The sequence below is a fragment of the Diadema antillarum genome, unplaced genomic scaffold (assembly GCF_040938485.1).
Source record: "Diadema antillarum isolate AM-2024a unplaced genomic scaffold, OU_Dant_1.0 seq00000382_RagTag, whole genome shotgun sequence".
Lineage (NCBI taxonomy): Eukaryota > Metazoa > Echinodermata > Echinoidea > Diadematoida > Diadematidae > Diadema > Diadema antillarum.
The window spans coordinates 2,069,868-2,093,917 of NW_027271380.1; the positions used below are offsets into that span (position 1 = coordinate 2,069,868).

The 24,050-nt window shown below is 38.5% G+C and overlaps 1 protein-coding gene across 1 annotated transcript in view; it reads left to right on the plus strand.

Annotated features, from left to right (window-relative positions):
* The window catches only part of LOC139731670 (GATOR2 complex protein WDR59-like), a 61,197-nt gene extending 55,124 nt beyond the window's left edge, over positions 1 to 6,073 (plus strand). The window contains exons 20-25 of the mRNA XM_071642559.1: positions 577 to 689; positions 1,410 to 1,524; positions 1,888 to 2,033; positions 3,404 to 3,549; positions 5,049 to 5,165; positions 5,886 to 6,073. Of these exons, the coding sequence (XP_071498660.1) occupies positions 577 to 689; positions 1,410 to 1,524; positions 1,888 to 2,033; positions 3,404 to 3,549; positions 5,049 to 5,165; positions 5,886 to 6,073 (825 nt within the window). The remainder of the gene's footprint in view (positions 1 to 576; positions 690 to 1,409; positions 1,525 to 1,887; positions 2,034 to 3,403; positions 3,550 to 5,048; positions 5,166 to 5,885) is intronic.
* Positions 6,074 to 24,050: the final 17,977 nt, after the last annotated feature.

The window sequence follows — 24,050 nt, forward strand, 5'->3', positions numbered from 1 at the left end:
GTCTTACTATTTTCTCCAGGGAAATACTTAAAAAAAAAGATATATCACACTGGTGATACTACAATGTTTTAGCTACATGAGAAATTTCATGTACAAATGAATGGGTATCGCAGCGTCCTTGCTTCATGAGAGAGTTCATGTACCAATGAATGGGTATAGTGAGGTCTTTGCCTTGCGATTAAAGACAGCATAGGTTATGTTATCACGTACATTGGTATCGTGCACCGCAGACCATTCATACAGCAGCTGTATAATTTTGTGCGTAGAAGAAATAAACTTGTTTAATTGAGCGACTGGTCAGTTTTACAGTGAGTAAATCCCACTTGATATGCTGTCAGTCTTGAAATAATTTGCGAAGGATATAAAACAAATATACCAGGCCATTGTTCAAGGCACCGGTTAAACTATGTGCCTTAGGTGACTTCAACAGCACTATTTTCTTTGGGGCTGCACCCCTCACAAAATAGTGCTATTGAATTCACTTCATGCACATAGTTTTGACCAGAACCTCTCAGGCCTGATATATTTGTATACTAGACCCTCAAAAGAGATGGTATCTGTATGTTGACTTTGTAGGTTTGGTCCCTGGCGGCCCTTGCTAGCAGCCCCAACCTGGTGCCCCACATGAACCCAGATGTAGAAAGGCCCTGGGCTAAACACCCTCTTGGACGGAAACTCCTGAAGTCACTGTGAGTATACAGGGTGTGACAGATTCTTTTTATCCTCAAGGTACACATGAATGACAGTGATCAATAGAGGCAGAGCACTGGTAATGTAGACTTGATAGGAAAGACGGCATTATGGTAGAACGGATCCTATCATCATGTTCACCATCATCATCATTATCATCGTGATTAATAAACAAGTGAACCTTGTTACATAACACATTATCCGTGCTCTTAGGAAAGAAAAAAAATTGAGGAGTCCACTAAAACGCAGACCTTGTACATTGTGGACAAGTCATACAATTGACTCAAAAACTTACAAAAGAAACAAAATATCAAGTCATTCTGAACAAGGCAGACAAATTTCTTGACATCCATCTTGCCTCAGATTGGTTTTGTGTATTTTCAGCTTTATCATAATATTGCACAGGCATGATTTCAATATGTTAAGATATTCATAAGTACAATCTCCAACTTGATGCATTGATAAATAATTTAAAGTTGTATATTTTTTTTTTGCCCTTTGCTTTATTAAATTATGCTTTGCACAATGGAAAAGCAGTCATAGAGCATGGTGAACAGTGTTTTTGTATGCTATGCCACAAAATTAAGAAGCATCGTTTCCATGTGATGCAAAGCCTCCGTGAGTGCATACCGGTCTACACCAAGCCGAGAACAATGAGGTAACGAGAACTGTTGGACTTGTCACTATCCCTGATTTCTTTTTTCTTTTGTTTTTTCCAGACTGGATCATTACAGTTCCATCCACGATGTGCAGACGCTCGCAATGCTTTCATGTGCTTTTGGAGAGAGGACCAAGCAAGAAGACTCAGGGCTCAAGAGCCCTCTGGTGCAACGAGTGAGTATCTTCTGGTCACCCTGATCCACCGGTCAGTTGGTTACATGAGATAGCAAAGGGCATGGGAATGCCGTGGTCAGTGGCATGTATACCTAACTAGCAAGAGGTCATTCACAAATCCTGTATATACATTTTTTTTTAAATTTGATTGAAATTTGTCACGTAAAAGTTTCCATTTGAATTACATGACATGAAATGAACCAGAATGCTATTCCATAATATTGGATGGGGGTTCTTTGTAACTTTGTGCCTTGTATGGTTCTGACCGTCTTAACCTTTAATTCCTACAGTCACAGGTGTTAACAGTCCAAGTGGATTAAAAGGAGGATTAGATACCACATTTTCAAACCATCTATGTTTCAGTACTTTGTGACAGAGTCCAGCCCCGAGTGGATCTCCGAAAATGTTCCGATTGGTATTATCTTGAACGAATCTCCTGACGACTACAAGTTTGGCCAGCTCCTGGACCCAGAGGAACTTGAGCGCGAGGAACACAGGACCAACATGCAGTAAGCATTGTGTTATTGCACAGTGTCGTTGGGAAACTTGGAGTTAAAAATTAAGTGCACTTCCACTGTGAAATGGGGACTCAATAAACAGGAACATGGCCTTAAAGAGATGAAATCGTAGTTACATATCCAAGGCATATTAGTTTGACTGCTCAAATGGGTCGATAACTTGGCTAAAAGAGACAGTTTTTGTTTGTAATAGATTTTTGTACAAATTTACCTTTATGAAATTCATGTTATCACCGGAGATGATATGTAACATTTATGTATATCAATCCATGTTGCAAATCTATAAAAACAAATTTTGTTGTCAAAAACTGATTGAAAATGACAAGAATTGTCTTCAATGAATGCATGCAGGCATCTAGGTCTAATGAAATGGTCTTCATAGTTGTCAGTAATACATATGTTCAAGTTATGTGGTCATTTACATGCTATGTATTGAGCTTATAATGTATTTCGATGGCTCAGTTTGTGACTTCTTTTAATTGGGATGGTCACTTAATCAGGACAAAGGTCTCACTTCTGAGTAATCCTGATTAAGCATTGGTGACTGTATCACCATCTCTTCACCAAAGCTTGGTGACAGGAAAGTTATACTTCTGGGTTGTCTGTGCATCCACCCACTGACTTTCAGCACCCCACAGCCCCATTTTATCATAATTTATAAGCAGTTATAAGTCCCGGAAATCAATGATAACCCTCACTTGATAAAACAGGGCCAAGATTTTGTTAGAATAGTTTTGAGAAATAACCTTTAATGGCCTTTGGTGATGATTGGCCCAGGAATGCAATATTAGATACAGATGCACCAATTAGATTGATTTTGGAGTATTATCCTTTGTGGTCAGAGGTCAATATATGGTGAAGAATGTTATTTTCCAGACATGATTTTATAGAGGAAAGTCGAGTGTTAGTATAACTCTGTAGGAAAGAAAATATATAGACATTAGTCAAGTATCTGATTGTAATGATAGGGGTAGCCAGGCAAGTTCCAAATCCAGACAATAAAAGTTCACTGAATATTGGCTAAAAATTATCATGTTCTAGCCGCAACTTCAGCTAGGAAATACAAAAAAGAATGAACCGTGGCAAGGAGGATGAAATTTGGAGGAAATCTCTCATGCAAAGCAAAGGGGAAGGGGGCTGTTGGTTGAGGTCATGATCAATGAACTTCAAGGATGTGTAAATCAAGAGCCAACGTGCCTTAACCCGTTCCATACGGGAACCTGGTGGGCTGTGTATTAAGTCTATGAGGAATCCGGAATTCAGTATGGAACGGGTTAATTCTTATCTACACAGCTGCGAAATATGTGGCATTCTTGTCTAAAATAAAACTTTTTCTCACAATGCCATCATTTTCCATATAGACTCTTGGATACGATCCAGAGACACCAGTGTGATAAATTCAAGCGGAAGTATGCAGACATCCTGTACAAGTGGAATCTTCTGGAGGCCAGGGCCGAGATCCTCAACTACGTAGCATACCCACAGAAGCCTCCCGACTCTCGTCTTGGTGAGTACTGTAAAATCCGAAATTTGTGCGTGAGAATTTGTCTTTTGAGAATTTCAGGAGGAACCAAGATTTGCGAAAGTAAAATGCATGCAAAAGGTTGTTGTTATTCAAATTCATGAAATTCTTTCGTCGAGATATTTTCGTTGCAACTGATTGACAAATTGCCCTACATCGACGTAAAGCAGTGCCTGCTGCATGCTATAAGGATTAGAACCAACACTTGCTGTCGGGCGAAAGCTCGGTGGTCTAGTGGAGATGACGCCTGTCCAGCGATCAGGAGGTCGTAGGTTCCAATCCTGCTCGAGTATGTACGCCCATGATTTTTTATCATGGCTACTACTAAAACACTGATCAATTCAGTGCTTATTTACGTCGATGTAGGGCAATTTGTCAATCAGTTGCAACAGTGCTTATTTACGTCGATGTAGGGCAATTTGTCAATCAGTTGCAATGAAAACATCACGACGGAAGAACTTCATAAATTTGAATAACAAAAGCAGTACCCGCTGCATGCTATAAGGATTAGAACCAACACTTGCTGTCGGGCGAAAGCTCGGTGGTCTAGTGGAGATGACGCCTGTCCAGCGATCAGGAGGTCGTAGGTTCCAATCCTGCTCGAGTATGTACGCCCATGATTTTTTATCATGGCTACTACTAAAACACTGATCAATTCAGTGATTATTTACATCGATGCAGGTCAATTTGTCAATCAGTTGCAAAGGTTGTTGTTTTTTTCCGCACAATGCACTGAATGCCAGTGGCAATTCGCAAAAGTTTCATGCTGAGAAAAAGGCCATCAGCTCCAATTCACCAAAATTTCATGCTGCGAATATTTCGGGTTTTACAGTAGTTCCTTTGCTCACTGGGGAGTCGATTGTGGTCGTTCACCTTTTGTTCATTTCAGAAACTCAAAATGTCCACAAAAATTGGAGAGTTAGTATGTCAGTGATTAAACTGCCAAAAATTTTGGTGCCAAAGAAATCTCTATCTATGCCTTTCTTTAAGATGTACATATGCGATGTGATGTGGCATTTTCGTGAATTATTGATTTTGTTCTTTTAGATAAAAGTTTTTCAAGTTTCCCAAATGTGTGTAGCCGTTTCAAAATATTGTTCTCTGATTTCAACAAAGTTTGTAGCAGTCAAGTTTGTATAAAGACATGAAAGTATGTGTTTTGAATCAACAATGATGAGCTTCAAATTGTACACTGAATGAGTGGAAACATTCACATGTTTGAACGGGTTAATTTCAGTGAACGCCACTTGTTCATAACTCTGGAGATGAGAGGGTTACTGAATGTACATTGATATTTTCCTCAAATATTTACATGTTTTATTTTAGTGCTCGTTCAGTAAAGCACAGAATTCGCAGAAATCTCCACACTGCACAAGTTTCTATGTTTGCAGAGCTATGTTTTATGACCAGAACTACATGCATCTCCCGTGCACATTGCTCAATTAATATTTTACCTCTCTTCCATCTTTAACCCAAATTTCAAGAGTATTCAAATTTCCTTGCTGAATGCCGACGGTGTCACAAACGGTCTTCCACCATCCAGTGCCGGGTGTGTGCCAAATATGCTTTGGAGTGCTCCATCTGTCACGTGGCAGTCAGAGGTGAGCCCACGTGATCCCCTGTCATAATCCTTCTCTTCCTCCTCCTCCTCCTCTCCTCCTCCTCCTCCTCCTCCTCCTCCTCCTTCTCCTTGTAAGGAATCAGTCGGAAGATCGTCTTCTTATGACTTGCCTTGAGTCCTCCAAGATACTTGATGCAGAGTATAGTTAGAAACCTTAGTATTGAGGCCGTATAATCCAGGCATGACGCACACGTATGTCTTTCATATAATAGAATGACAAAAGCAATGCACTTAGTAGAGAATATGGCTGTGATGATGTTTATGATACATTTTTGGTTTCAAAGGTGGTAGTTGAGCCACTGAAATCCTAGTTTTGTCCTGCGTCAAATCTATCATCTCATGTCCTATGTTTTTTCATTTGTGTTGGTAATTGCTATGTTTTTCTTTGTTTTCTCTTTGTTTCTGTATGTTTTCATCCGTTTTTACTCTCGAGGTCAGATTTGAACCAAACCTTGCAGGAATTAGTGAAAGGAGCATGGCATGTGAAGCTGTTCAAAAATAAAGCAGCAGCCCCAAAGGGGCAAAAAACAAAATTTCATGTCTCCCAAAGAATAGGATTGGAAGGTTTCATGTTCATGCAAAATTGTGCATTTACAATGTGAAGAATTGTGCCATTTGACTAGATCAAATGCATTTTGCCTATATTCTATATTCTTTTGCATTGGTTGTTCTTTTTTTTTTCCCCCTCAATTGCTGGCAGGTTTGTCTACGTTCTGCATAGCGTGCGGCCATGGTGGGCACACCCAGCACATGTTGGACTGGTTCCAGACGGAGAGCGTGTGTCCGACTGGCTGCGGATGCGAGTGTGAACAATCTACCCTACGGGCTTGCCAACAAGACGTCTCCTCTTCATCTCCCATCTCCCCAGTGATGGGTAACAAGAGATGATGCTGGCCCCTTCTAGTTGTGGGTTCAAAGGTCACCTCATCACTGAGTGCAGGTCCACCAAAAAAGAGGGTGAAACATGGGGAAGAATGACAGAGATAGTTCGGCAACATGTGGGGGAGTGCGAACGCAATGCCCGCTCCGTTCGCACTCATCTTTCTGAAGAAGAATCAAGAGTCGTACAAAGATGAAAGCCAGTACAGTGATGTACAGCAAGAGTATGGACACAACTCTCGGCCCATCTGCTAACACTTTGGCACAAATTTCAAGCAGGATTTCACAGGGGATCTCCCATTTAAAGACATGTTAAGGGTTGGAATCTCTGCAATGTGCAAAGATGTATACCACAGTAATGTAAAAGTGTCACCTGTGGAGAGAGAATGTGTTAACAAATCAATGACCGCAAGTCTCGGGGTACATTGCTGCTTAAGATGTCTGTAAGTTACTGGTTTGTATGCTGTGCTTGAGATGTGGATGGCATTTTAGAAGTAAGTAGCACAAGAAATGTTACGACATTGATACGTACCCTTCTCTGAGCCAGAGTGCTCAATGACAATACATCTTTATACAGGGGTAATGTGAATACATTGCAAGTGTGAGCAGTAACACTTTACGTAGCGCATAGAATGAGTGGGAAAGAAAGAAATTGACAGATAAGTAAGCAGTGGAGTCAACTGTGTCATGCTGCAGAAGGGTACAATCTTCCATTGTGTAACCAGAAAATACAAGCGAGACTACTCAAAAAGAAACACAACTAACTAAACTGAAATATTCATGTGCACAGAGGCGTACTTTAGCTTAATTACATGGTCATTGCACCAACGCATACTGATATGTGGAAACAGATATGCCTAATTAGCTCACCTGAGCCGAAGGCTCAAGTGAGCTATTGCGATCACTCATCGTTTGGCGTGCATCCCGCGTCGAGCATCGAGTGTCATCCGTCATGCGTAAACTTCTTACATTTTCATCTCCTCCCTGAAAACCCCCACAATGGATTTTCACCAAACTTGGCAAGAAGCATTCCAAGATGGATAGAATCTCAATGTGTTCAACTGGGCATCATGTGCAATCTAGGGTTCCCCAGTGGCACCCCCCCCCCCCCCCCCCCCCCCCCCCCCCCCGCCCCCATATTAAGGAATCTGTAAAGTGAACTGTGTGGTAAACTTGCAATATTCACGCAAGTGCGAGACCACCGGGTCTCTTGTTTTTAATGCCCTGAGCCCCCAAAAATGGTCACAAATCTTGAAATATGAGGAAATGGATCAAGGAAATTATTGATGTGCTCCTGTCCAAGGGCAGAAGAGTGGTAAGAATAGAAACCTGGATAGCTAAAAACATCTTCTATTTAGAGTGCTGTCCTATAATCATACAAACTTACAAAGTGCCCTAGGTATCTAGCATTGAGGAAACTGTCATGTATCATCCTTCCCCTTTTGTCTCCTTGTCCTCGCTCACTATATATATATCATATTAATAGTTTTATGCCTCTGTGTTGCAAGTCCGTGCTGAACATTGGCTTATAATGATACCGTTCATCAGGCTGTTTGTATGTCAGTCTTTTCTATTTTGAGATGTATGAGTTATTATTAGTCATGGCTAAGTTGCCGGGTTCTATGAGTGAGCAGACAATCCCAATAAAGAACTTTAGCAGAATTTTGTCAAACGTGATTGATAATAATGATATAATGATATATCAAATTTATAAAGCGCAAAAACTGTAGACATATATTCTTCTGCGCTTGAAGAAGAAAGGAATGATTGCAATAAAATAATCTGCTAGATTTTATAGATTGTAGGATTGATGTCCCACTGGTTAGAGGACTAAGGACAAAATATTACACTGAAGAATTGTTCATTGTGAGACACAGGCAAAGTGTGTGTGTGTGGGGGGGGGGGGGGAATACATGCACAGGTATGCTAATTAGACTACTAGTAATAAATTGATTTATGGCCATAGTGACAGACTAAGGTATATCTGTCAACATCCGAATGTCAAATCTGTGTATCAGTGCATCAGAGACTCCAACCCCAAGCACCTTCTGATCTGGAGATTCTCCCGCCTGAAACCCCTAGCAAACGGGAGACTCCAACTTCGCGCACATCACAAGCGCAAAGTCCCTTGCGGTCTAAGGTTCTAGATGCTCTCTCGCGCTATTTACGGCTTATTTTTCAATATACAGTGTACAATGAAATTAAGTGCATTTAACAGAATGGGAGATTTACTGCTATGGAGTCGCTGGTGCATCTAACAACTGCTATCTTTCAAGCTTCTGTCAAGTGAGTTGATGTCAACAAAGTTTTTTTTTTTTCCCCTTGATTCCCTTCTATTTTGTGTTGTTTTTTACACCAAATTCCATAATGGTGTCTAGATATCAGCAGAAATAGCTCAACTTCTAGAGCTTCTCAGCATAAACAAACTTTATAGACTTTATAGATATGTACTATATATACATTGTATATATCGTCGCTGGGGTGACAAGACCTCGTATCTCAAAAATGTCAATTTTTTTTTTTTAGCTTAATGGTCAAATAATGGGTCAAGTGATGTCTTGGCCAAATCCCAACTGTCTTACTCCAAAAATGAAGCCACCATGACATGTCAAAGGAAAGGCTTTCCCATTCACTACAGTGCTTTGGGCGCCATGTTTTTTTGCTCTCCTGAACATTTGACATTTTTGCGATACGAGGTCTTGTCACCCCAGCGATGATATATATATATATATATATATATATATATGCATATATATATATATATATATATATATATATATATATGCATATTTATATATATATATATATATATATATATATATATATATATATATATATATATATATATATATATATTTAGATTTGTGCAAGAATTGACATAAGTGAGAGTATGGACATCAATTTGACATCAGCAAAGGCGAGACTTATAAAGGTGCATGATACTCACTCGGGGCGTGAGAAGAAGGGTACCCTTGGAGTGTGTGCTTGCATTGTGTTTGGTAACATGGAGGTTAAAGAATGAGGTATGAATTCCATGCAGGATATTTGTGGACCCATTGTACCTCTGTCTTAACCCTCACTTCACCAGCAGCTGAGAATACCATGGGCACTGCATATAAACGAGTCTTTGGCAGCACTGTCAGGGTTGAACCGCTCAAATCAAACAGATAACGAATATTTACCCACCGTATCAGTCAGTTGTAGTCATTGAATGAATCCATATGAGAGAGAGAATATGACCATTAACAAAAGTGATTTCAGAGTTTTCGTGATGCCCCTGATTGGAGATTCTTTTTGACTTCTTCCAGTAGTTTTTTACGCCTCCACCACAGAGCGTTTTTTGGGGGAGGGGGAGGGGAGGATATTAGTGATCATGTGTACATGTGTGTAACATCATATGGGAATTTTCAAGAAATATTTTGATAGCAACATTGATGATGATTGTATACTCAGTACATGTGTAGCTGGATGAGACAGCCTTGCGTCAGATTTTTAGTTAACAACAAGACCGCCTTTATATTAAACTCCCAAGTAGACGGTCTTGCTGAGATGAAAGAGTATAATTATCGCCCATGATAATTGAAAGTAATAAAATGCTGAATCATCACTATATGGTAGGTCCTTGCTGTCAGTTATGGCAAGAAGTATTTGTACTAGAATTATTTTTAGCGTCATTTGTTATCACTCTGTCATATTAACGTTAGACGCTTTGGTGCTATGATGAATAACATTAGTTCTGCACATACCTGCTTGTACTGTGCATTTCTTTTTAATGTCACCCTGATAGTCTCAGAAAGAGCATGCTTATTTGGAAATAGCAAAGCTTGAGTGCAATTATGCCTGACTAAAAGTAAAGAAATAAATGCAAGCAAAGTACTATATCAGAATTATTTGAAATGTTTCCTATTCATATCTGCCATGTAAAGTTGTCTTGTTTGTGTAGATATTGAATATATATTGTCATGAATATGCATTTGTACAAAGTGGGTGTGGCCTGATGGACCGAGACTGGGACGATGCCATGTGAGGTGAGGGAAGAATAAAGTCTGGCACAACAACATGTCACACATTCTGACAACCAAACAAATCACCACCACCAATGATATCAAACTTAAAATAACAAAGACTTTATTCTTCCCTCGCCTCTCACCATGATCTTGCACTGGAGTAGCGCCAAAAGCACCCATTGGGTCTCGGAGACTCTTTCAGCTATCCAGTTGGACCAAGGCTCGTAGGCGATTGCTTGTCGTTAACTTTTTTTCCTTTTTTTTTCGGGAGGTGGGGGAGGGGGTGCACAAATGTCAATTGTTGTTATTGTTGTTGTTGTTGTTTCTTCTGATGTTAAGAAGTGGCTTGCCAAAGATAGCGTATCTACACATCTGGTCCAGAGTGGTTACGAAAGCCGCGTACTCGGCATGACTTATCAGCTTTCATGAAGAACGCTTTTATTTCACAGCCTCACACAAAGAGAGAGAGAGAGAAAAAAAAAGAACAAGATACAGAGCACAACTTAACATTGTTATACCAGCATATCGTGAAATGGTGACGATCCATCAAGTAAGTACTTAGATTGTGAACAGAGTTCATCTATCATTTCTATCAGAATCACTGGGTTTTTCTTCTTTCGAAAAGTTGGAAGCGTGAGGTAAGCCCCCTAGTTGAATTTGACGGTTAGGCCCTGCAAGTTTAGGTATGTTTTTGTTTGTTTGTTTGTCTTCCCTGCCCAGCACACCTTATTCACATACAAAAGGGAAGATATTTATTGGAAGGTGCTGTAAACACCCTCCCCCCCCCCCCAAATTTATTGAGTATAGGATAATTTACGGTGGCTGAAAATAGACATTCCTAGCGATGTGAGATTAAAAATAACCTTTTCCAAACGAATTATTGCCCAATATAATTATTGGCCAATATAACAACACCCCGGCAGCCATCAATCTTTAATTTCTAGTTGATTGCAAGTTTCCAACGTCCCTCCCAAATAAGAATGGAGGACTCCCGAGGACGCCATCATATTCATATTCCTGCGTAGTAGACGATGAGGGCATACCAGGTACAATGCCAATGCCCATTGACCTCTCTTTCGTGGATCAGGAATAAAAACCTAACGAGCCTATGAGTATGCCAGAGATTTTATTAATAGTATAAAGCGTCAGACATCAAAGGAAATCAAAGATGTCTGAGCCATTTGTCTCAACATCATATAAGATATCACAAGATAATGAGACGGATGACTCAAAGATTCAAATTATCCGTATGTCCCGATTCTCCCTTTATTCTCTCTCCACTTTTCGTGGATTATCTTCAGTCTTATATTCAAAATACCACGTCCTATAGTGCTCATGCCACTTGGAATGAAAATGCACATCGTGTACCGACTGTTGGGACAAACTTTCATCTTTGTAATTTCCGTCAGTTGAAGTGACTGTTTCTCAAGCAACTCCGAGCTCAGTGCCTCGTCCTGTTGCACCACCGTCCACGGCGAACCACTGTCACAAACACTGTTGATTTATTGAATTTATATTCAGAGATTGGGTTGAGTTATCAGAAAGTGTCAATGGTATACTAGTTACGGGAGAGGCGTATGATATGCAAGCACAATAGAAATCGTCGCAAAATCGTTATAAAAGTTACTACTCCCAATCTGATGATTCATAAGTAGGGCCTTGTATACGTGTCTTGGTTACTTTGATAGGTTTGTCTAACGTTACTGATGTCCACACAATCAAATGGATGCTTGATGCTACTATGAAATCACAGAAAAGAAATTCAATAGATGAATCATAGAATCTGAATCCAAGGTTATTTGTTTTGTACAGGAAGCAGTTGATATTTCCCTTGATTACCACAAGATATTACGATCGTTCTATGTAGTCTTGATGTTCACTCGTTATTCATGACAACCGTAATTCATTTCTCAGCGGTGCTAGACACGGTCGGGTCGTCCATCTTGCATTGCCGTGTGATAGCTCATGGCGCATTGCCCGCCAGCATTCTGCACGTAGACCGCGGCCTGCTATTTTCGGCGCGAGGAGCATGAATGTCGGGGAAAAAAAATAAAACATATTGTAAGCGTTAGGGTCGGAAGCTTTTTGATGAAATCAAAGTTTGATATACGACGCTCACGAAGCGATGGAGCGACACAATTTTGATCAATGACGCAGGGGTGAAGGTGAGTTACGAGAGCCGCGGACAATGAAGCAGTGTTTGATGACAACCTGAGATAGAGCAAGGAAGATGTGTGATACCTCTTTAACATCACACAACTATAGTTGCGTAAATCAGAAGAGCCGAGTTTGTCGTCAAGTCTTCGTGTTCCTTTATTTTCTTTTCTTTTTCTTTACTTCAAGCAGCTATATATTTTGTCACTTGGACGGTGAAATATGAACCCAGTGACTACCTACATAAAGATGCTGTATATTATGCCTAATTGATGTGCCAAAAGAAATCATGTTTGCGAGATAGTGACGTATAGGCGATATTAAGACTGAATTCGCCCCCAACCATATCACAACATGCTCACGGCTCTGTAAACTAGGTTACGGCTGCAATCAAATACATACTTTTCATCTGATTAAGGTCTGGTCATAATTTTCGATGCTACTCTTACTCTATCCGATTTATATAGGCAGAAAAAGATATGAAGTCGTGTTCCATTACATTTTATAAACATTTTGTACAGAAGTAAATGGCCACAAGTTTAATGCACTGTATCGAAGTCAAAATCAGTTTTGTATAGGAAAGAACCAGGCAGCGGCTGAAATTATCGTTCAGTTCAATTCAGTTCATCTTATTTCTGCATTCCGTTTTCATTACAATGCATAGCAAAATTTGACGATATGACATGTCATAAATCATGTGAATTATTCCAACGCATTAAAACAGATTGTTGGGCAATGTACAATGTACAACAATGTCACATAGAATGTAAATTGTACGATAAGGAGCAGTTCAAATTGGGTGTAAAGAATATTGTACAATATATAAAATTGGAAATGCTGGGCACCATGTTCATAAACAGAGCTTGACAATAAGATGGCCCCAGATAAACTTACAACACAATGAATTGTTATGGAAATATTGTCTCTTTGAAACGTAGCAGAACAAAATGAATATAATTTAATCATAATTCGTCAGACGGCCAGTTTGGCAACACGCGTCTCTAGGAAAATGTATCTATAGAGATATGTCTGTTTGATTTGGGAAAGAGAGGGAAAAGAGAGCAAAATCATGAAAATAGACGAAATACATGTGTTTATATTGAAATGCAGCCCTTCTCGAAGAGGTGTGTCACTTGTTTGGACATAGTTGTGTAGCATTAAAAAAAGACATAGATTTGCAAAATCAGCTCTATCACCCTTTGGCAATCTCCTATCCAACTTCTCGTCCACGCTGTCGACGATTTGGAGTTCCTTACCCGATCATGGGTCCAAAAAAAAAGTGCTCTCGTCTGCTGAGCTGCTGCTCTCCCCAACATTACGATTTTGCAGCCTTTACTGGATCTCGTATTCTTCAAAGGAAACCAAAACCCAAAGAGAAATATGGATTGAGTGAAAGCAGCAACATTAGTAGAACACATCAGTGACAGTTTGAGGAAAATCGGATAATCGATGCAAAAGTTATGAATTGTTCAAGTTTTGGTGTTGGAATCTCTGGATGAGGAGACTACTGGCGTCTGCGTGGACAACAATATGAAGAAAATAATATAAAGGGAATTCCACAAAAATTGATTTTTCATGAAAATTACATATTCCATCATACTTGATACTGACTTATGTTGAGGATAGCAATTATTTCCCCTGCTTTCTGAAAGCGGTTAGTCAATCGCTCTTTCATTATGCCAGAAAAGTGAATTTTTGTGGAAATCTCTTCATATTTTCTTTGTATTGTTGTCCACACATGACATCATAACCTCTAATAGTCTCATCCAGCGGTTCCAACACCAAAACTTAAAAAATTCATAACTTTTGCATCAATTGTTCGATTTTCCTCAAACTTTCACTGATGTGTTCTACTGATGTTGCTGCTTTCACTCAAGCCACATTTCTATTTGGGTTTTGATTTCCTTTAAAGACAGATGCATTCAGATTTTAGTCACACAGCGCACACTCTTATAGTAAATTGAGATCACCACCTCACGGTGGCACCTCCCCACGACACTGTTGTAGTTCATCCAAGTACCATAGCTTCTTGGGGAGCTTCAAGAGGGATTACCTCATTAACTATCAAGTATCAATATATTCATTGATCGATATTGCTTGCGTTCATTAAACGGCGCTATGATATATAGAGTAGGGGGGGATACACTTGTTCCGATCATTTAACTATAGGGTCAACTCATCCCTTGTCTGTAGTGCCACTCATACTACAGAGGCGGAATGAGCTGGGCTGTCGTCGGTATGAATGTTTTCCTCTACAGGAGTGTATTGGAAGTGCATCCTTGAAGGGGCATTCCAGGCGATTTTCATAATTTCACATCACGTAGTACATAAATCGACAGCTCCATGTATACATTCGCGGACTTTATTGTGGTCCTTGAGCAGAGAAACCAATATCTTAAACAAATTACACTGAACAGTGTTGATGACATAGGAGCCTCATATATTTCAGAAAATTAATGTAGCGGTGTAATTCCATTACAATACCGCTTGCCTAACAAGTTCACCTGTGTAGAATCTATGCATGCCTTCTTCTTTTGTTTTGCTTCCTTGAGCCCAACTCTTGCATTCTTATGGTGAGGCTGCTATGTCACCACCCTTGTTCATTGTGATTTGTTATAGATTTTGAAAACATTCTTACTCCTCATCCCTATCACTATACATTCTTAAACTATGTATTCAGTATAACCACTTTAATGTTGTTTAAATGTAAATGTCTGAAAATCATCCGGAGGTCTCCTTTAAGATTCTGACTGCATTCTGAGTGCGCAATCCGAATAGTAGGGCCAGTTCTTGTGGGCGGCCCGAGTGTTTTGCTTGTGTTTGAAACGTTTGAGTGGCATTCGAGGTGAGGAATATCGAAGGTATATATATATTCTGCCTCTCCGACTGCATTCTAAGCATTCTTTACGGCAATCTAACAGCATTCAAAACATTATCTGACCGTATTCGAGGGAGAATCGTGACATCAAACAACTTCAAAGCCTACCAAGATTCAAAAGTATAATGACAACGGAAGCAACTTATTTCGTGAATGATATTATTATCATGACTGAATATTTTAATGGCTTTCTGTATGCTTACCTTTTCAACAGTAGTATGCTTGTTAGAGTTATTTTAGAATGACCTATAAAACAGAAGCTTTATTGGTAAAGCATACTTTGAGAATAAGTGCAGCATTATCTTTATGATTCTCTTCCTTTTAAACTTAATAATGTTTTAATGTTAAATTAATTACACACACTAATATCATCGCCAATAATCGCCATATTTGCACAAGTTTATCATTACTGCTATTCACCAGAACAATATGTTGACACGAAAACAAACTAAATAAGGTGTATACATAGGCCTACATGTCATATTATATCGTTATATCAGTCTCTTCTCCATCAAGCATTATGTTCTACCATTGCGCTGCTCCAAGTGGGTTTTTATACTTGAGCATTTCCCGTACCACATCCTAAAGGGATGGGTATAGATTCTGTTAAGATGGGGATTCAGATTTTATATTGTTGCGAGATAGCAAGAAACAACTTGTGAAATATTAATGAGCATACAATTCTAAGAGGAATTCAAAGTTTATTTGATGAAGATTAGTTTTGAAATGGCTGAGATATTTACAAAACAAAATAAAACAAAGTGGTCCTAACAAAAGGTGGGTTCCATCGGTTTATTAGGGCCTCTTTGTTTGTGGATATCTCCGCCATTTCAAACACAATATCAGGCCATTTAGTCGCAAAACAATAACTTTTCAATGGTCATTTCTTATTTGACCTTCATAATTATGTGAGTACAATGTACATGTAGTACATAGATATCAATCTAGTATACGTTCGCCCATTTTTTTTTTCATTATGGCGTAAATGCTAAGGGATAATAATAAGGGAGCACGGGCACGGGAAACACTGATTATCAAAAAAAAAAAAAAGGCCTACACATCATTCACTTGCAGGAACAATTTGTTACACACGGGGACGGAAGTGAACCACCATTTGTTGTTGTTGTTGTTGTTGTTGTTGATATGATAATCTACGAGATTTCGTCAACTGTCATGACGTGCATACCTCTCACGAAAGTTTCAGTAGAGAGTTAGAGACAAGTAGACTTGAGACAGGATTCCCTAGGACTTCCACTTTTTCTTCCTCCCCCGTTTACAACTACGTCATGCAAGTCTTATAAAATAACAGAGAAACCAGACATTCCTACTCTCATACACGTAGATTATTTTCCCGTTTTTAATTTCAAGTCAAGTAGCGTGGCTTTATTACAACCTTCCAGGAATCTACGCGAACAACATGAAACCGTCAACGTGACTTAGTAGTCACGTGAAAGACGAGACGTTGAGTTACTCCCGATGAGAAATAACAAGAAGAGGAACAAAATGATACCCGATGTGAAGGTAACATTGGAGGACATGTACACTGAGGTCATTTTTTAGTAGAAGTAAAGATTTGGCCGACAGAGAATGCATTTGTGTTTGAGATGTGTGTAGGCCCGCGTGAAGGAAGCGAGTAGTTTGTCATAGATGATACAGATCAACGCGACGGTGTTATCCTGAACTCGCCATGCAATGTTTGAAATCTCAATTAAGGGGACATGACTACGTTTGTTGTTGTTTTTTGTGTGTAGGAGTTGCTTCATTTAAGCCTACGTGAAAGGAAGTCGAAATCTTTCTGGTGTCACAGGCAGATGCCCTCGTCCCTCTATCGAAAGATACGAGAGGAGCGGTCGACACTTGAATCGTGGGCGCCGGGCGTATGGACTTTGATTTTGCTACTTGACAAATACGCCACTCATGAACAAGATTTCACAACTATTTTCATATCAATTTTTCCAATCAGCTCCACATATTTATTAAGGTCAACATTTTGTGCAGTCCTAGGTTGATGGTCTGTAACAATGCATCACTCGATGTAAAATTGTTAATAAACACGTAAAAAGCGATAATGGCAGCCCATATCTTGTCGCAACCATCTCGAGTGCATGGATGATGATACAGTTAGGTTATTACCGATTGTGCGCGCATGGTTTACAGGAAGTTTTCGATTCACGAGGCTAAATGGTAAACAAATACATGTATACCTTTCCTTGAGAGTTTCTGATTAAAGCTAAGGGCAGAGGTTGACTCCAAAATACGTTGTATTTTTCACTGTAGGCCTATATACACTTGTAATATTGTGTGACATAATCACATCACATTATGAAAAGCTTAATCTCTCACCAAAAGGAAGTATGTGGTTGTGTTTTTTAGATAATTAGTGCTTTTGATGTGAAAAGAGAAGAGTTACGTGGCTCACAAAATCAAACTTTGTTAGCAAAGTAAGCGGCGTAAATGACTCCTCGAGACGGCGACCACACACCTCGCCCACGGGCAGTATTGACTCCCTTCAAACAACAGCTGCATGGACCCCTGGGGCCATTCTCAGATTAAGTGTTCAATTCCATGTGAGTCAAACCGAAAAATCAACCACAAAGTAATACATTCAAAGATGTGTTTTCGGAAACTTCAAAACCGGTCAAATACGAAACAAAAAGTGGAACATTCTAAATGATGGCCATTCATTGAGTAAAAATGAATTGAAATAGAGCATCATATATGATTTTTGATCACCAATCAGATACGTTACCGCAAATTTACATGTTGTAATGGACTCCTAACTCTGAATTAAATTTATTGTTTTGATCCAATTTCCGTTCAGGAAAAGACATCTGTCCCCCCTAAAGATATTGGGGTTTTTCAAGAGGTAAAGGTGTTGTCATCCCTTGCTAATTGGTAGAAATTATTTCTGTGTGGTAGGTTGAAATATGCTTTTTGCTGAAATGAAATGTAACCTTAAGATTCATTTTGTATTTTTAGCAAATTTCGCTTACAAATAAAGTTTCGAATCCCACAAATCATGCAAAGGGAACGATCCGATATGGAATTTCCACAGGAAACAAATATGAATTGCTTTCCTGGGGAAATAAGTATTGAAAAACATTGAATCACTTTGGTAACGTATCTGGTAAAATATAAGTAATAATTTTAGTTGTGTATGAATTAATAAATATCACCTGTTTAATCATTTACCTCATGAATTGATGTAAAAATAAATGATGTAAGCCCAAATTAACCATTTTAAACATTGTACGTAATATTCAAACTATGAAATGTAGTGGAAAAGAGCCCTAAATCTGAAAGCTCAGTTCTTCATTCACAGAATATTCTCATCTTATACGTCTGAATGTATTTATCCATCTGACTATAAATATTCATTAAGTTTTGATGGATAATGCAAACAAGGTTTAAAAAATATATTTTTGCAGGCACTTAGAAGGAAGTAGGTGCAGTCTCTATGAACTCGATATGCTAAACAGTTGATTGACCTATGGTAACGTATTTGGCTCATCCCTTTTAATGAAAATGAATAAATAATTGTTCAACTTATCAATGAATCTTGAGTAGTTCTTCATATGTTGAAAAACACTAGAATAAATATGCAACAGAACACTGAAACTTTTCTCGGAAGCGTTTCATAAACTACTTTTTACTCTTTCAAAGTTTGGTAACGTATCTGCCGTACCGTAAATGAATCTGTCGGTGAAGTTACAGAGCAATTTCTACTGAATATTCTTCATTTGAACATAACTTTATTTTTTATGGAAGCGTCATTCTATGCAGAATTGTTTTATGAACACTTTGTTTTACATAACATTATTTGTCACGGTGGGTGCCCTGAATTATACGTAACGTATCTGCTAAATCTGAAAAGCAAAAAACTGATATGCTGAATCTTAGCTTTGTCTTGTAAAATAAACGTTCAAAGTTGTTGCATAGAATATGAAAGTGCCTGGGTTTTATAGAATAGAACTTTGGAGTTTATGAGCACACAACGATTTGTTTGTAAAAACATTTACAATTTCTTTTCAGCATTTTGATTATGTGGTAACGTATCTGTCGGAAAACTTGGCATTAAGTTGTGAGACACTGACGCACAGAGAAAAATCACGTGGAAGTGTTGCTCTTTTTCACCTCTCTGTCCTTTTGGTGTAAGAATATAATCCTGAGGTCCAACAAAACGAAGCATGTAATGTGTAGGGATGAATTTTGACCAGATTTGATCCCCAGAAAGCACAAGACCAATGAGCAAAATTCGGTCACGTATCTGGGGTAACGTATCTGTGGTAACGTATATGGTCGATCATATTATTATGAGAGCGATATCTACCAAATATTTCTCACTTGTACTAAACTTTAATGTTGAATCGATGCGTCATTCCGAGGAGTAATGTATTATATACAATTTGTCTGACATTGCAATATCTGTCGCAGTGGGTGGCGTGAAAAGTATGTAACGTATCTGTCCAAATAAAAGTGTAGAAAACCGATATTTCAAACATTGTACCGTATTCTCAATAAAGAGCTGTTGCACAAAAAATCTAAGTACTTGCAGTGTATGAAGTATATCCTCAGGGCTTCATATACACAGGGTCATTGCATAGTCTAGTTATTTTCGCAATGCTGTAACACTAAAGAAACTGGTAACGTATCTGGCGGTGAATTTGGCGACAGGTTTCAAAAGGCTATAAAAAAAGAAGTCAATAAAAAATTTGGAACTTTTTGAGTGTTGTGATTAGCACATATAATGCTCATCGTCCATGAAAATGATATTTGGAAAGTATGTTTGTGGACGGAGAGGAGCAATAAAACATAATTCTGAAATAGCCGGCGACACTGCGTTTTGGGGGTCTTAACAAAGTTTAACAGCAAAATTTTATACAAAAAGGCAGACAACCGCATTTGATCGTGTTTATTTTTAACAAATAAAGTCCTCGTGATATATTATAAACATTTAAATAGTATCTAATAGGTTTCAGGGAACAGAAAACTGTCATGGAATGTCGGCGACACCAAAATTCCGTATTTGAACGCTTTTACTGAGAATGGGCCCCGCGGGTGAGCAGAACGCGCACTCCATCCGACCGGTTCTCGCGTGATGATCATCAATAGCCTCATGCCTATGAAGTGATTCTCCACGACACGTGTGGTAAAAGTGAACAGAATTCTATGAAATTATATATCAAATACTAGTACATGGAAGATTCTCTGTCTTTCATGTTACTTTTATCTACGAAAACCACTTTGTGTCACTTTTTGAAATTTGCAAGAGGGTGGATGCTCAAACTCTTTCATCACTTTAAAAAAAAAAAACTGTGAAGATATTATGAAACAAGTTTTTTGATTTCGCTTTTGATCTTAAAGTTTAGTCTCCTAATGAAGCATATCTCTGTAGAAAAATTCACATTGATCAACCACTACCGGTGCAATTAGTTCGGATACCGAGCTCGTATGGTTTCTTTATAAACTTTTAAAAAATGGGAAACAAATCTGAAGCTAACTATATATGAAACAATGGCATCGCTTTTGATCCTAAAATTCAGTCTTCAAATGGGGCATATTTTTGTAGAAAATTCCCGCATTGATCAATCATTACCGATGCAATTAATTCGGATACCGAGCCCGTATGGGTTCTCCATGAACTTTAAAAATGAGAAACAAATCTGAAGATACTATGAAACAAATTATTAACTTCGTTTTTTACCCTACAGCTCAGTCTCCAAATGAGGGATATTTTTGTAGAAAAATTTGCATTGATCAACCATTACCGATGCAATTAATTCGGATAAAGAGCTCGTATGGTTTCTTATGAACTTTTCCAAGATTTATTTATATAGCTTTGGTTCAAAGTGGCATGACTCGGCCTTCTCACTTATATTCATAGGTTTGAGGCCAGTAGCGTCAGCGGCTACCATTAAAGTTTAACTTCTTTTAAAACGATCATACACTGTATATGTAGCGCAATTCGCATTTGACGTACAGCAACGATACAGTGACTAAGCTGCAGACTTCATAGCCTCTCTCTCTCTCTCTCTCTCTCTCTCAAAATGAAATAAAACCTTCCATACAGCCAGAAATACTCTGAGTAATACATGAGTGACTATACACGTACTTTCAGTGTTATTCATGGATGATCCAGGGGTTGCCCCATTGTGGCTTTGATCGAATTGAGACCAGTTTTACAGTTAGGTATTGTTTTTGAAAATGCATGGTAAAATTTTCTAGACATACCTGGCAGCTGTTTGTTTGTTTCGTTTTGCCGGTGTGATAAAACATACAAATGAACACCATGGCCTCAACGGAGGCCCTTAAATTCATCCCTCCCCAACAGTTTGCTATGTTCTTAGGTAATAGTCTGCAAGAATGCGTGGAAGGTGAACTGGCGATACTTAGATGAACGCGAGACCCCCGGGTCTCTTGTCCAGATAACAATCTCTCACACTTCGTCCTTATGCTCTTATGTTCCCGCACACAACAACTTCACATCTACACCTGCAGTATATCATAAGCTCTGTGTGACGTGCTTGCTGTGATGTGTTGGTGTGTGTATGTGCGTGTGTGTGTGCGTTCGCGTGTATTTGTTGTGTTCCACGATTATTAACTCCCCATATCTCAGAATATAGCCCACGACGATTCAAATCAAGTCATCTCCGAATCATTTAAACTTATTTTTCATCAACTCTTAACATTAAATATGCATGTAAGATCGATTCGATTACTGTAACTGCATGGGTCTTATATCGAGACACGATAGACAGTTCCAGTACATTCATCTTCATCATTATATCTCTTCATGAAATAGAACATTTCATTCTAAGAAATACACTATGACACTGCGGTTCATACGATTTGCAATTTTCCATAATACACTTGTATATATATATATATACATATATTAAATATAGGCATATGTGTGTGTATATTATAAATATATATGTAAATGTATATACAAATATATATTTTTTTCACAAATCTAAAAGAAAAAAAATGACTCCACATGGTCAACAATGGATTTACCCTATGTACTTTAGCTGCAAGTGATAAGTATAGTATCATGCATTCTCAAAATTGATGTTTGCTTCACGGTACATTTGGCACCTCATATGCATGAAGCTATGCCCATGCACTGAAACACCAGAACAAAGGGCGCCCCGCAATAAGCACATAAATACATTAAAGCGGGCAAAGTGTTCAGTGTGTGTTATAGGTGACTATCTCAGTAAACAGTATAAAAACTAGACAAACAGAACGGAAGATTTTTCGTCGAAATCAGATTTGAAAGAGAAACGTAATGAAGTTTTCCTCAGGAACAGCCATTCCTATTGAGCTGCATGAAAATCTGCAATAACAATTTCTTTTCTTAAACACGAGATCGTACAAAATAAGACTTGTATCCTTCTCTTATAATGATTAAGTTTTGTAATAAGCTACAGCGTTAAGTTTACGTAACAGGGGTAAGGAAGACGCAGTTGCCATAAGTCACCGACTGACAAAATCAGTTTCATGAAAATGTTTGTGACTAACCAATGGGAGGGTTTTGAGGTAATGACATAGTTTCAAAATCCCATTTTCTTGTCGGCCCTATACGGTAAAAACATCTCCGAAATTTTTATAATCATTGGCTTTTATAGAATCACTGATTGGTCCGTTATCTTGCATTGATTTTTATGATCATTACTGAGCCTTGCGTCCGGTAAAATCCGAACGAATGGCCCAAGCCTCAGGTGTACCGCACGCATGATGAGAAAAGGATTAAATTTCACGAATTCACGGCGTCCATTTTATAAAACGAATGATGCATATATAGCGGCCTATTTCATGAATCAGTAAGAATTGGATGCTCTCATTTAACTTTGGAAACAGCTTAAAATCCACTATAGCTGCTCTCGTCCCGAAGTTAAACTCGCGCATCCAATTCTCACCGATGCACTCTGTCCTGTGCATCATTAACTTTGTATACTTTCCGATTCTGATGGAGCCTTCAAATCTAACGGGTCTCTAAAGGCCTATGATAGTCTTAATCAGGTAACAGGCTTTTAGCTTAGCAAACAGTCTGGAACCTGCCCATAAGAAGTCCAGTTCAAGTTATTTTGTTTGAAGCTTGTTTGAGAGTCTTTTAAACTTTGTTGCGATAACTTAGATTACGCGGAGACCATTGTAAACAGTGATAAAATCGAATTACTGTATCATATCCGTCAAGTATATTGACTACTATACTATTACTGAAACATCTTTCCTGTGTCAATATCCTAATGTAAATTTCAATCAACAGAATCAGTTACACATGTTTGCCATCAACTTGAATAAAAAGGGTATTGATAATCTTAAGTCAGTGAGTAGCACAATTTCACCGAGCAAAGGTTTACTCTACGAACCATGGAAATGGTTTTCATTAATTTTGTATCACTTTAGTATGAGATGATTTACTGCTCTTAGATTGGATTGCTCACTAATTTTAGATTTATTTGATTTTATTCCAAAGATTGTGGACGGATAATCATCTCGCAGTCCCAAGTAATCCTTTCATTCTTTTTCATCTGCATTTATTTGTTTACTTGTTTGTTTGCGTGGAACACTCGTAGGTACGATAACGTTCTTGTCCAACCACATCGTCCAATAGTATGGATCTGAAACACATACGTAAACGAACGAATATATTTGTACTTGAAGGCATGATGAAAATACATCCTTCGTCAACTACTTTTTTCTTCTACATTTTGACAAATAAGACCTGTTTAAATTCAAGCAAAGTGTGGTCGAAGATTGAATTTGATGATACCGGTGATGCTTTAAAAAAATAATTAGCACTTCTGCCCCCAAGCTCACGCCGTCGTTTACTTTGATCAAGCAAAGGTTTACAGAAATATGCTTTGTCTGTTATTTCTACACTTTATGTAAACGTGCTCCTTAGGAACCGGCAATAGTAATTTAATATAAAAAAATGATA